The sequence below is a fragment of the Gracilinanus agilis genome, chromosome 2, assembly GCF_016433145.1.
Source record: "Gracilinanus agilis isolate LMUSP501 chromosome 2, AgileGrace, whole genome shotgun sequence".
NCBI classification, from domain to species: Eukaryota; Metazoa; Chordata; class Mammalia; order Didelphimorphia; family Didelphidae; genus Gracilinanus; species Gracilinanus agilis.
This window is the reverse complement of record NC_058131.1, coordinates 301,707,889-301,721,451: the sequence shown is the minus strand read 5'-3', so window position 1 is coordinate 301,721,451 and position 13,563 is coordinate 301,707,889. Positions and strand designations below refer to the sequence as shown.

Here is a 13,563-nt window from a genome sequence, read left to right as displayed (position 1 = left end):
TTTGTGAAGATCAAACGAGGTAATATTTGTAAAACCCTTAGCACATTGCCTTGCACATAGTTAATATTAATAAATGCTTCTTTCTTTCTTTCCCATAAGACTTTGGGTAGACAGTTAAACTCTCTGAACTTAAAGTCTTCATATGTAAAAGGAGGCAGTATGGTATAGTGGATAGAGTGTTGGACTTGGACTCTAGAAAGACCTAGGTTCAACCAAAACCCCCCACTCCCATGGCACCTATTAGCTATGTGACTCTAAGCAAGTTACTTTACATATCCAGGCATTAGTTTCCTCATCTGTAGAGTGATGAGTTAGTATCAATGACCCCTGGAATCCCTCCTGGATTTAATTCTATGATTTTTTAAGTAAACCCTTACTTTCTGTCCCATTGACAACTCTAAGACAGAAGGGCAAACCCAGGGTCACAAAGCTAGGAAATGTTTGATGTCAGATTTGAACCCAGGTCTTCCTGACTCCAGGTCTGATATTCTATCCACTGTGCCACCTACTTGCTCTTTAAATCTAGGATCTTTTTAATACTAGTCTTCCTCCCTCACCAAGATATTGTGGGGATCAAAGAGGATAATGTGTTTATTGGGCTATATAATTGTGAAATGCCATTATTATCTCTTCCTACTCCTACGCCAATGCTTCTTTCAAGTATGAAGGTGACCCCTAGAGCCTAAAGTCTGGCAGGTTAAAATGAGCAGAAAAGTTTGTAAAGCATTTTGCAAAAATTAAAGTATTCTCTAAATGAATAATGATGTACATGATATTAACAACCTTTTGTTCATCTGAACCCTAACCTAGTAGAGGTGGAGAAATTCAAAACCAAAAATTTGCCTAGTAAGGGATAATTTTTTTTTTAGCTACAATAAATGATTGTAGACATCTACAATCTTTAGATTTCTCTAGATTTCAGTTTCTTAATTTATAAAGGGAAGGGGTTAAATTAAATAACTCAAGTCCCCCCAGCTCTAAATTCTATAAAATACCCATGAAACTCATGAATACCATCTCTTATGGCAAAGAGAGATTTTGGAATGAGTTGGTTGAAGGAGCCTATAGCAACAAAAGTACATAAATTTGAAATATTAAAATAAGCATTTTCACCATCATCTTCATTATCATCATCACTATCACTTTTGTTTGGAGGAAAAAAACCAGAGGAAGGCCTCCAGCACAGTGGACAAATCCTTTATGAAGGATAGGGATAGATATTGACAAAAAGAACAGAGAATGAGAAATTCTTAGTTGCTATCCACACTGGTGGATGGAGTATTCACAATAATGAGATCATTGTTTTATCAGGTATTCTTATTATTATTACAGAGTTTTAAAAGTCCACAAAGGATATGGCTGAGAACTTCTAGGCCTCTATTAGAGATATAGCTGGATTCTGTGGTTGTGTTCTCATTGTTCAGAGACATCAAATGATTTGCAAAACTCCCCCACAACTAGCAATTTAATTTATTTTCTATAGTTGCCCTTCTCTGACAGTTTTACCTCTACCTCTCAGAAAAGCAAAGGTTTAGAAGTTAACATCTAAAAAAAAACGTAACTCTACTGAAAGGTTGATCCATCCAAGAAGTCTACTGTTAAACTGTGTCTTCATTATAATAATTCTCCTTATACTCCCAACTCTAAATTAAAGAAGTCATAAATGATTATTTTAACAATAAGCATCCCCCCAAAAGCTTGAGTCATTCAGAAAACTTGGATCCTAGACATAGAAGATACCAGGTCAGAAAGACACTGACCTGAAAGAATAGCCCCAAATTTTTCTGACCCAAAGCTGTCTGTATATTATATTTATCAAATCAAATTAAAAAAGTAGATAAAATACCTTCAATTCGCCTACCATGCTATACATTTCAAAGCAGTTTCACAATAATTATTTCATTTCTATGATAGTCTTCCATGCAATAGGTGGGTAGGAAATGGAATAATATTATCCCCATTTTAAAAATGAAGAAACTGAGGCAGAATAAAGCTAACGTGATATGTTGGTAGTTTTATCTCCTGACTATTAGTTCAGAGTTTTAGTCAAATGCCTGCTCCAAAAGTGATTATTGAATGGTACTTAAAGGAAATCTTTTAAACTAGAGGATAAAGGATTCCTTATTTTGCCTTTGGGGAATAAGCCCTGTCTACCACTCTGGAGTTCTTCTGCCCAACATTCCATCAAGAACTACCCTGATCAACACAGTCAGTTCTCCACTGTCACTGCTACCTTTTAGAGTTCTTTTCTGAGGAGTCATACATTGATAGAGAAGGTACAGTGTGCTCATTTAGGCGTTTCATGAAACCCTGGATCATAACAGGTGTTAGCCATGAATTGGTGAGGTAGGAAAACAGGCCAGCACCATCCAAAGGATTTGAAGTAGACGATCTGTGGAAGAAGTCAAAAGCAACAGGATTACTTTGTTAATCAGTCCCTTTCATCCTATCCTTGAAAACAAAAGGAAGCGGCATCTAGGTAGCACAATGGATAGAGTGCTAGGCCTAGATTCAGGAGGACCTAGCTTCAGATATGGACTTAGATGCTTCTTAACTGTGTGACCCTGAGCGAATCAATGAACCCTAATTGTCTAGCCCTTATAAGTTATTCTGCCTTAGAACTGGCACTAAATATTGATTCTAAGACATAAGGTAAGGGTTAAAAAAATGAAAGCTAAGGCTGAATTGTAATATTATCAAGGGTCTTCAGGCACAAGGGATGATGACTTGTCACCAGTGCTGCAATGGGAATTCATTTCCCAATAGCCTTTGTGTTAGATTATCTTTCAATAGGGTGACTGTGGAGAATCTGTGCTGTTTGTAGGGAAAATAAGAGATGTTTTGTCATAAAGCAGCCTGTCCCTTTCTAGAAGACTTCTTGTGCTCCTGGAGCCTATTCACCCAAGCCCCAGTATGGTTATGTGATAATAGAAGAGAGTGGGCTAAAGGTGGGAAGGCTGGAGAACATGTAGTTCTGGTGGAATCCTGGTGACTAGGGCTGATGCAGAACTTCAGAGATATATGTAGTAAAAAACCTGGATTGATTTTCTTGATCTAAAGCCCTAAAACTGTTGACTAACACCCCTCTTTTCCAGTTAAGGAAAGACTCTTTTGAAACGGGATTTTTTTTTGGTAGAGGATAATGTAGGGACCAGATTTATTTGTATGCCTAGGAAAGATTTGAAATTTGGGCACTCTTGCTTTTGGAAAATCATCCTCACCCATAATGTTCCATCCACAAGAGGCAAAAATATTCAGTGACGAATACAATTTTACTAATACCCTAATTCTATTCAACATATTACAATTTTGAGCAAGAAAAACAATATTTAAAAAGTCCCTGGTTCAGTCCTCTCTCTAGTCAAGTCAAGAAGCATTTATTCAGTATCTGCTATGTGCCAGGCCATTTGGCTAAGCACAAGGGTTACAAAAACAAAAACAAAAACAGTCCCAGATCTCAAAGACCTCAAAGTCTATCCTCTGAATTGCTTTTAATCTCTTTGGAAACTGGTTTTACCAAGCAATAGTCCAATAAATTTTTAATAAATAGTTTCAACTCTGAGATAATGAGATGACAGTTTTAAAGCACTTAGCAACAGTGCCTGACACTTAGCAGAAACTTAAGGATTGTTTATTTAAAGGGCTGTTTATTTCCTCCCTTATCTCCCTTGGGCTATAAGTGATTCACTTTACCAAAATATAGGGACCCTTACACTTAAATAATTATTTAATTAAATTGTGTTGGAAATTGGTGTTGCAACTGAACAACTTACTTTGATGTGGAGCGAATTGGGATCATTGTTCTCCAAGCAGCATTATATTTCCCATCTGAGAAGGTCTTTTGTCCTTCCAGGTTGTTATGAGGCCCTGGGTTCCAATAATTATCCCCAAGGGCAAATTTTTTCTTGGGGTTAAAACAAGAGTATAAGTTATGAGTACATTTCTATGAGTCTCATCTGCCCTGCCCTTCCTCCCCCCCCCCCCATATCTAAAAATTGTCCTGGGGAAATGCAATGGTCATCCCTGTATCTTGCTCAGCAATGTCTTCCTGTCTCTTACTAATTTTGTAACTGTGGCAAATCACCTTGCCTCTCCAAGACTCCATTTTTTTATCTGTGGAATAGAACTAAAAATAAATATTAGAAAATTTTTTGTGGGGATTGTTCTTTGTAAACTTCAAAGAATGAAATAAATATGAATTATTCTATGAGGACCCTTCCAGAGTAGATTCTAAGATGCAACAGTACAATTCATTTTAACAAGCATTAAGTGTTTTGCCATTCTATTATTTTGATTTTTCCTGCCTATCAGGGATAAGATCTAATCAATTCATATACTCAGTTCCTTGGGCTTTAATGAGTTTCTACTTCTGGGGATATTTGCATTTTAAAAGTTGAGCCTAGAGGAAGCAATTGTTAATGCAGAGGAAGGAACTACAAATGATGTAATTTTAGAGAACCAAAACAGTCATGAAGATTTTTTTTTAACAGAACAACTTCTCTTGCACTCTTAGACTCACTCTTTTTAGACCTAATGGGTAGAGCCAAGGTCACTGGGTGACATTTACAGAAAGAGAGATTTAAGCTTGATTTAGATCAATTTTTCCTAATAATTAGAGTGGAATGGATTGCTTCAGGCAGGCGTGTTTCCCTTCACTAGAGGTTTTCAGGGAGATTTTGAAGAAGGGGTGGGAATTAAGTCTCCTTCCAACTCTCGGATTCTGTTATTAAGTGACCTTATTCTCTCTGAGTACCAGTTTCCCCATCTATAAAATAAAGAGATTGGGCTAGTAGATAGTCTTTTAAGGTCCCTTCTAGCTTAAAAAGTCTATGAATCAGACCAGCCTTGGTGAAAGTAACCAGATTACAAAATTCCCTCCATGAAAATAAGCCCTTTTTGCTATATGGGAGCAGGGACCAGGGCATTCTTACATAGGTGAGGCCATAAACCATGTTGTCTTCCATGTCCATTCCAAAGTTTATAGAGCCACCAATGGGATTGGGACCCCAGTCTTTTCTTCTCCTGGGCATTTTCAGTTTGTTCTGCCAATTCTTTCTTTCCTAGAATGAAAGGCTGAAATGACTGGCAAATTCTTCAATGACTTTCTTTCCTAGGGAGGGCAATAGGGATATATGGAACTGGGTCAGCCCTTTCTCCTCACTTTGTTTTATGCATTTGATAAACATTCATTAAGCTCCTGTTGCAAGTAGGGTACTGTTCTAGGCTGTGAAAGTGAAAAAGGTTTGATCAGACTTCATTATATTTCTAGGTAGGTGGAAAGCTGAAGGAAGCCAAAAGAGGAGGATCACAAATACAAATAATCACAAACATTATATAAAATTTGTGTAGAAGTGAGTGGATTTGTATGAAAATTGTACAGATAGGTGTTACTTTGGGGAATAACCATGTTTACTTGTGGTTAATGTGATGTGGAAAGCACCTTGGACTAGGTGTTAGAAGATCTGAGGTCTATTCCCAGCATCAGCAAGTCATTTGCAGACTCTAGGCCTTGTTTTCTGTGGCTATAAAATGAGGAAATTATTTTAAACTGTGTCTAGTTTCCCTAGTTTTCACCACCTACTCTTTCTAACTCAGTACCTACTACCAAAATGAAGAGTCAAATTTATATATTGAAACTCACTTTCAGACCTATAGCTCCCTACTCAAACCCTACAGGTTACCTGCAAACTTAGGTCTCCCCTTCTAATTGTCATTGCCAGGCTTGGATTTGTAATGCCTCTCAGTGTCAGAGGGTTGAGGGAGAAGGAGTCAGAGACTAGCTGCCTGATATAATATCTCACCTCTATAGAGCTTTAATATTAATAAAGCATTTTTCTTTTTTCCTGGGTTATACATATATTATCATCAAAACTTCCTTCCATATTAGTCATTGTTGTAAGAGAACACTCATATAAAACCAAAACCCCAAAATATGACCATAAATAAACTAATGTGAAAGATTGTATGCTTTGATCTACATCCGATTCTAACAGTTCTTTCTGTGGAGGTGTACTTTGTCACAAATCCTTCAGAATTGTCCCAGATTGTTGCATTGCTAAGAGTAGCCAAGTATTTCATAGTTGATCATTCCACAATATTCCTGTTACTGTGTAACTTGTTTCCTGTCTCCTGATTCTGCTTATTTCACTGTCTGTCAGTTCATGTAGAATCTTTCTAGCTTTTTCTGAAATCATCTTCCTTATCATTTCTTATAGCACAGTAGTATTCCATCACCATCAGAGACCACAATTTGTTCAGCCATTCTTCAGCTGATAGACCCTTCAATTTCCAATTCTTTGCCACCACAAAAAAAGAGCAGCTATAAATATTTTTGTACAAGTAGGGCCTTTCCCTTTTTTGTGATCTTTTTAGTATACAGACCCAATGGTGGTGTTACAGAATCAAAGGTAGTTTTATAGTGCTTTGAGCATAGTTCCAAATTGTCCCCCAAAACGGTTGGATCAGTACACAACTCTACCAACAATATAAAACATTTTTCTTTCAACAGTCTCACAGGTAGGTGATACAAATACTGCTATCCTTACCTTCTAGAAAGGAAAACAAGCCCAGATAGTAAGGTAGCATGTCCAAGTTCATACAATGAATAAGTAGAGGAAGGGAGGAAACTCTGACCCCCTTAACCAATGTTCTTTATATTGCAAGATCTAATATATGGTAAGAGCCCTGGGTTCTGAATCAGAGGACCTGCATTTGAGTCCTAGGTCTGCACAGGAAGTAACTTGTATCACCCAAGAAAAGTCATGTCCCCATTTCTAGACCTCCACGTTTGTCCTTTTATAAAACAAGGGAGGTATGAACTAGAAGGTCTTCAATCCAAGGTCCCTTTCAGCTCTGAAATCCAATTATATCCATTCTCCCATGCCTGGAATTCTTTCCTTCTACCTATTGGCTTCCTTCAAGCTCCAGTTAATATTTCATCTCCTATATGACATCTTTTCTAGTTCCCCTTAATGTAAGTGCCTTCCTTCTATTGATTATCCCCAATATATCCTGTATATATTGCTCATACATACAAGCAGATTTCATTTCATTGCATTTCACTTTATTGTATTTTGCAGATAGCTTTTTAAAAATTGAAGACTACATTACACAAGTCTATTAGTGCCATTTTTCAAACACCATGTGCTCACGGTGTCTTTGTGTCACATTTTGGTAATTTTTGCAATATTTCAAACTTTTTCATTATTATTATATCTGTTATGGTTATCTAGTCAGAGATCTTTGATGTTACTCTTTCTTTCTTTTTTTTTTTTTTAAACCCTTACCTTCCATCTTGGAGGCAATTCTGTGTATTGATTCCAAGACAGAAGAGTGGTAAGGGCTAGTTAATGGGAGTTAAGTGACTTGCCCAGGATCACACAGCTAGGAAGTCTGAGGCCAGATTTGAACCTAGGACCTCCCATCTCTAGGCCTGGCTCTCCATCCACTGAGCTACCCATTTGCTTCCTTTGATGTTACTCTTGTAACTGTTTTGGGCCATCATGAATTGCCCTCATATTAGACTGCAAACTTAATGGATAAATGTGTATGTTTTGACTATTCCACAGATCAGCCATTCCTCTCCTATACCCTTCTTATTCCTTCACACACAACATAGCAAACTTCTTTGTTGTCTTATTTTAAGAAATTGGCACCACCACTCTGATCAGTTGGCAGCCAGTAACATCTAGATTTAGACCCTCTACCACAAAAAGATTACAAGTCAATGAAGGATCAAATTATGGTAAGCATTTTTAGCAATATTTTTTAATTTGCCATATACGTTTTTTAGACATTGCACACTTTACATACTACAGTCTAGAATAAGCATAACTTTTATATGTACTAGGAAACCAAAAATTTCATGTGACTCACTTTATTGAGAGACTTAATTTATTGTGGTAGTCTGGAACTGAACCCACAAAATCTCTGAGGTATTCCTATAGTTGTTTACATGTTCTTTTCCCACCAATGTGGTGAGGCTCAAAAGATAATAGATATTAAGTGCTTGCAAACCTAAAAGCAATATATGTGTCAGTTATTATTATTCTTACTGGCTTACAGTCACTAGGCCTCCACTCTGGAGATGGCTTCATTCCCTTAGCCCTTCAAAGTACTAATTCCTTCTGAGTTCACACAATGTTTATAGAGCAATAGGGGAGTGTGCTCATAAATGTTTAACAAAAGGAAGGGGGGAATGAATGTCCATCTTTAGATATAATTCACATGAGCACTTTCTTTTTTTTTAATTTTATTTAATTGATTAATTTAGAATATTTTTCCATTGTTACAAGATCTGGGTTCTTTCCCTTCCCTCCCCACACCCTTCTCCAGTAGCTGGTGCTCAATTCCACTGGGTTTTACATTTGTCATTGATCAAGACCTATTTCCATATTATTAATATTTGCACTAGGGTGATAATTTAGAGTCAATATTCCCAATCATATCCCCATCGACCCACGTGATCAAGCAGTTGTTTTTCTTCTGTGTTTCTACTCCCAGAGTTCTTCCTCTGAATGTGGATAGTGTTCTTTCTCATAAGTCCCTTAGAGTTGTCCTGGAACATTTGAACACTTTCTTAAACCTGGACAATCAACAAAACAATAGGTAGAGTCTTGATTTATTATGATTGCCAATTTCTGGAGTATAAATGCCCACATTGAAAATGGGCATTAACAATGGGGTTAGAGCTGACTCCACCACAGCCTGGTGCTTCCCTCAGTAGACTGTGAGCTCCTTGAGAACAGAGGTTGTCTTTTGCCTTTCATGGTATGCCCAGTGCTTAGCACAAAGCTGGCACACAGTAGGCTCTTAATCAATGTTTATTGGCTAAGTCATGAACACAGTAGACAAGTGACTTTGGGTCAAAGTCCAACTTTATTATTTAACTAATATATGTGTAATCTTTGGCAAGTCCCCTGCTGGGTTTCACTCTTCTCCACTTTAAGACAAAGGCCTGGACTGTTCCATCTCTCTCCGCATTCTGAGGATCTGCTTCTATTTCGATAATTACGGCTGTGGTTGGCGTGTCCTCTAAGATTGTTCCTAGCTCAAGCATTCTGAGATTCTGTTTCTTCTATTTGAATAATTACGGCGGTCACGGGCTCTGAGCGGGCTGTGATGCCACCGCCACGGATCCCCCAGCAGAGGGCAGTCAGCGCGAAGGAGCGGCTGCAGCTTCGGGGCTTGAGCCGTGCCCCGGCCCGTAGCGCGGGGGCGGAAGCGGCGGCAGCGGCTGTCGGCGGCTGTCGGCGGCTGTCCGCAGCTGTTGCTGGCCGTGGAATCACCTCACCCCACCCTCCACCACCTTCGCCTCGCCCGCACAGTCGCTAACCAGACTCGGGATCGGGGCCTCGGCGGGCCGGATAGCTGCAACCATGTCGTCCGTGAGCGCGATCCAGATCCCGAGCCGGCTGCCGCTCCTGCTGACCCACGAGGGCGTCCTGCTGCCGGGCTCCACGATGCGCACCAGCGTGGATTCGGCCCGTAACTTGCAGCTGGTACGCAGCCGCCTACTCAAGGGCACGTCGCTGCAGAGCACCATCCTCGGAGTCATCCCCAACACCCCCGACCCCGCCAGCGATGCGCAGGAGCTACCGCCACTGCACAGGTAGCGCCCGCCTGCTGGCAGCAACGGCGACCGCTTACCTGGGGGAAACTGAGGCCCAGGGAGCGGAAATGACGCGGCAGAGACACCCCCCTCCCCCCACTTCTCCCCTTTAGCCCCCCTCCCCTCAACCTCTGGCGCGGGCTCTGCGGGACTAGGGAGTCTTTCGTAGGATTGTAATTGTAGCTCCAGAAAGTGACCGCATAGGCCAAGGCTCAGCATTGACCAACTCAGATACCCCAGCTGGCCAGTGCCCAACACTTGGGAGTCGAAGGAGCGTAGTAGACCAGGACGATGCCCTATGGGTCTTGTCATCCACTCCTCTTCCTTATGCATATGAGACCAAGAAGACCCAGAGAGCTTAAACTCAAGATCTTGGTAATTAGAAAGAGGGGAGAGAGCTGCCGCTTGCCTGTCTAGGGGGCTCTTCCAAAAGATTTAGTGAAGTATGGGACACCTTGTTTGGTTAAAAGGGCGCTGGACTTGGAGCCCTCAGAACCTCGGTTTAAATATAGGCTTTGCCACTTTATTAGCGGGGACATTTGGATGGGTCATTTAGTGTTTGCAAGCAGAAGCTGTATGACCACTTCTTAGAGTTTTTTTTTTTTTTTTCTTGGGGTGGGGGGTGATGTTTTCTAGTATAAGTTGGGCTTTTTAGAAGCCTGATCACTAAGGGGTTTTTCCAACTCTGAAAGGAAGTTGGTTGTTTACCTAGATGGTCTCTAGATTCTATTGCCATTTTGACATTCAGTGTTTATGTAACTTCTCTAGCTTGCTTTACAGGTTGCAGCACTTTTTGGCAGCCATTGGAGGGAGGCTGGGCAAGGGTTCCTGGAATCTAGTTTGAGAGTGCCTCGAAGTTTGTTTAGTCTTACATCGGGTATTTTATATGCGTAACTGAGGCCAGAGAGCAGAAGAGACTGGTCCTTCTTTCCAATCCTTTTCATTCCCTTCTCCCCTTAGCCTGTAACACTCCATGAAATCAGAAGCCAAGTCAATTTTAGCCTAGTCATGCTTTTTGCTTGCAAATCTTTTCTCTTTTCCTCAGGGGAAAAAAAATTTTTTTTTTCATTTTACTTATTACCTCTGCCCCTTCCTAGAGGGCCTATCACTTTCCCTCCCTGGTTGTCAACTAATTTAACTCCCCTGCTCCCTCTAACATCCTAATTAGCAGTTAAAAAAAAAACCAACAAAAACTTTAATAAACTTCAGGAAGCCTTATATAAACTATTCCAGAGCCAGCAGTGGGAGACTTCTTAGAAAACTGTCCCTTTCCATAGAGAACCTGAGGGTAGAGATACTGAAGTGGAATAGATTGGTGGTGATATTGAAGAAATAGGTCAAACCTTTGGTGTTTCAGCAGTAGAGAAAATACAGATTCTCATAACTGAGAGAATTGTCCCCAGGAGTTCAACAAATTCTAACAGGAGGCTTCTTGTGGACTAACATGAATTCTCCCTCATTTTTAGAGTCCCACACTAACCCATTCTCCATGGTCCTCTTATTTCCTTTCCTCCTCTTTGAATCCCAACTTCTTTTCTCCTCCTTTTCTTCTCTTATTTCAACATTTTTCTTTTTACATTTTCCAACTAGATTTTTTTCTTAACATCAACTGACCATTCTCTTCTCCCTCCCTTTGCTTTCCGCCAGACAACTTGACTGCTCACCTTCCCCTCTTTTATTTACACCCTTCCTTCACTGAAAAAAATCACTGGCTCTGAAGTCGGAGAATTTGCGTTCAAATTCTGCCTGTCATTTTTCTCTTTGCATGGACTTGGGTAAGTTAATCTTTCTGAAGCTCAGTTCTTCATCTCTAAAATGAGGGGTTTGAATTAGATGACCTCTTAAAACCCTGCTAGTTCTTGGTCTATCCTGTCTGTCTTAAATATGGAGTGTTCCCTCATTGTTCTTACTATCCTCGTTTTTCTCAGACTTTTGTATTTTATTTCTTGAGATAGGATACTTCTGAATAGGCTATACCAAAAAAATAAAAAAGGTTAGAATAGACAAGTTCTCTGGTTCTACTGTACCTGGTCTTCTCCTATTTATCTCATCTTATGCCATCCCTCTGTGCTCAGGCACATCATGTCTTTGCTTGTGTCTGTAGATCTTTTATGATCAGGTTTTCTTTTAACATATAAAATTATGTACTATTTAGCAGTCTACAAGCACTCTGAGGTATAAAAATGTAGCCATATTTTTATATTCTGTAAAAAACATATTGATGGCATTGAAGCAAGATTTTGAAAGGTATAAATCAAATCCTGCTATCCAAGAGTATTGATAAATATAGAATATATTCTGATAATTATTAAAGTAGCCTAGGAACCTTATCATACAAATTTAATACCTGCATTTTGACCTGTTTCCTAGCCAGAAATGATTTTAGTTGTTATGACTAAATAATATGACTTTAGTTAGTTAGATATATGTTATTGTTAAGAGGTTCTATATTAGACATATCTTTATAGATATGACTGAAAGGGACCTTTAGGTCAGAGCCTAGCACATAGTAGGCAGTTAATACGTGCTTGTTGATTGACTGTTCTGGCCTAGCTCTCTGCTCATTTAAGGCTCCCTAAAACAAACAAACAAACAAAAAAAAAACTCCTGCTTATTCTTAAGTTTCCAGAAAAGGATTATGCAGCCTCCCCTAATAATCTGTACAATTCTGTACAATAATCTGTGCAAGCGCTAGCAGAGCCTCCTAATTTTATTGGTGAGGAAACCAAGATCTAGAGAGGTTAAAGACATGTTTAAAGTAACTCAGCTAGCAAAGTCAGCACTTGAACACTGGTCCTTTGATATCAGATAATGCATTAAAATGATCAAGCTCAGTTTCCTATTTTCTGGTCTAAACTTGGAAATGCCTTTAAAAAAGCATTCTTATTCAAATGTCACATCCAATGGTCATCTAAGTCCAGACACTAAAATGTTTCACTTACCCAGTTAATTGCTTTTTCAGATCACAAGAGAACACCAGAGGCACAATGAATGGCTTTCTTCTGCTCCCTCACGTCCCCCATACCTTTTAAGTGACACTGGTAAACTTCATGGAGCAGCAGAGGTTACACTCTTCTCTATAATCCTCCCCACACTGAGCACAGCAGAAATAGATGTTACTGTCTTACCTGAGCTACTATCTATGCTGCTGTAAACAGCATGGCCCCCTCTGCATTCGTAGTTCAGGCATAGTGCCAGAAGTACATAAACTTCTGAGAAAGGCACCAGAACATCTCTGCAGTTGCAGGACTGGCCATCTTGGCACACGGGACATTTTGCACCTGCCTGCCTAACGAATTTGTTCTTTTTGTGGCACCTGCATGACTTACTATTTTCTTAGTAGTGAAAATGGAAAATATTCAATTCTACAATATTTTTTTGTGGTCCTGCAATCCTGTTTCTCAACTTTACCTTTTGGGGTAGAACATTAAATTTTCAAGGGACCTTAGATTTCATCTAATCTAAAGTCCTCCATATAGAAAGTAGCCATTCAGTTTATATCTGAACATTTCCTCCCAAAGTGTTCTCAGCTTGGATTCAGCAGAAATCTTTCTTCCCCCTCCCTAACTCTCCCCACCCCCAACTGTGGTTGAGCCAGTTCCCTACCATTCTGTTTACGCACATGGATTTTTTAAAATAAGTGCTTTTGACTTTAATCTTTATTATTTTAATTTTAGTTTCAATCCATAGAAAATCCAGGCTGTCAAGACCTTTGAAAATCTTGCATCTGGGGAGGTCCTAGGTTCAAATCTGACCTCAGACACTTCCCAGCTGTGTGACCCTGGGCAAGTCACTTAACCCCCATTGCCTACCCTTACCACTCTTCTGCCTTGGAGTCAATACATACTATTGACTCCAAGACAGAAGGTAAGGATTATTAGAAAGAAAGAAAGAAAGAAAGAAAGAAAGAAAGAAAGAAAGAAAGAAAGAAAGAAAGAAAGAAAGAAAGAAAG

At 39.5% G+C, this 13,563-nt stretch overlaps 2 protein-coding genes across 3 annotated transcripts in view; one reads left to right on the top strand and one right to left on the bottom strand.

The window, feature by feature from the left end:
• ABCC11 (ATP binding cassette subfamily C member 11) overlaps positions 1-5,030 on the bottom strand; it is a 77,562-nt gene extending 72,532 nt beyond the window's left edge. The window contains exons 1-3 of the mRNA XM_044659727.1: positions 4,932-5,030; positions 3,774-3,904; positions 2,234-2,392 (exon numbers count right to left, since the gene is read on the bottom strand). Of these exons, the coding sequence (XP_044515662.1) occupies positions 2,234-2,392; positions 3,774-3,904; positions 4,932-5,030 (389 nt within the window). The remainder of the gene's footprint in view (positions 1-2,233; positions 2,393-3,773; positions 3,905-4,931) is intronic.
• A 3,840-nt stretch (positions 5,031-8,870) lies between these two features.
• Positions 8,871-13,563, top strand: part of LONP2 (lon peptidase 2, peroxisomal) — a 147,676-nt gene continuing 142,983 nt past the window's right edge. For both annotated transcript variants that reach the window (XM_044664171.1, XM_044664170.1), the window contains exon 1: positions 8,871-9,610. In XM_044664171.1, the coding sequence (XP_044520106.1) occupies positions 9,378-9,610 (233 nt within the window). In that variant the 5' untranslated portion in view covers positions 8,871-9,377. The remainder of the gene's footprint in view (positions 9,611-13,563) is intronic.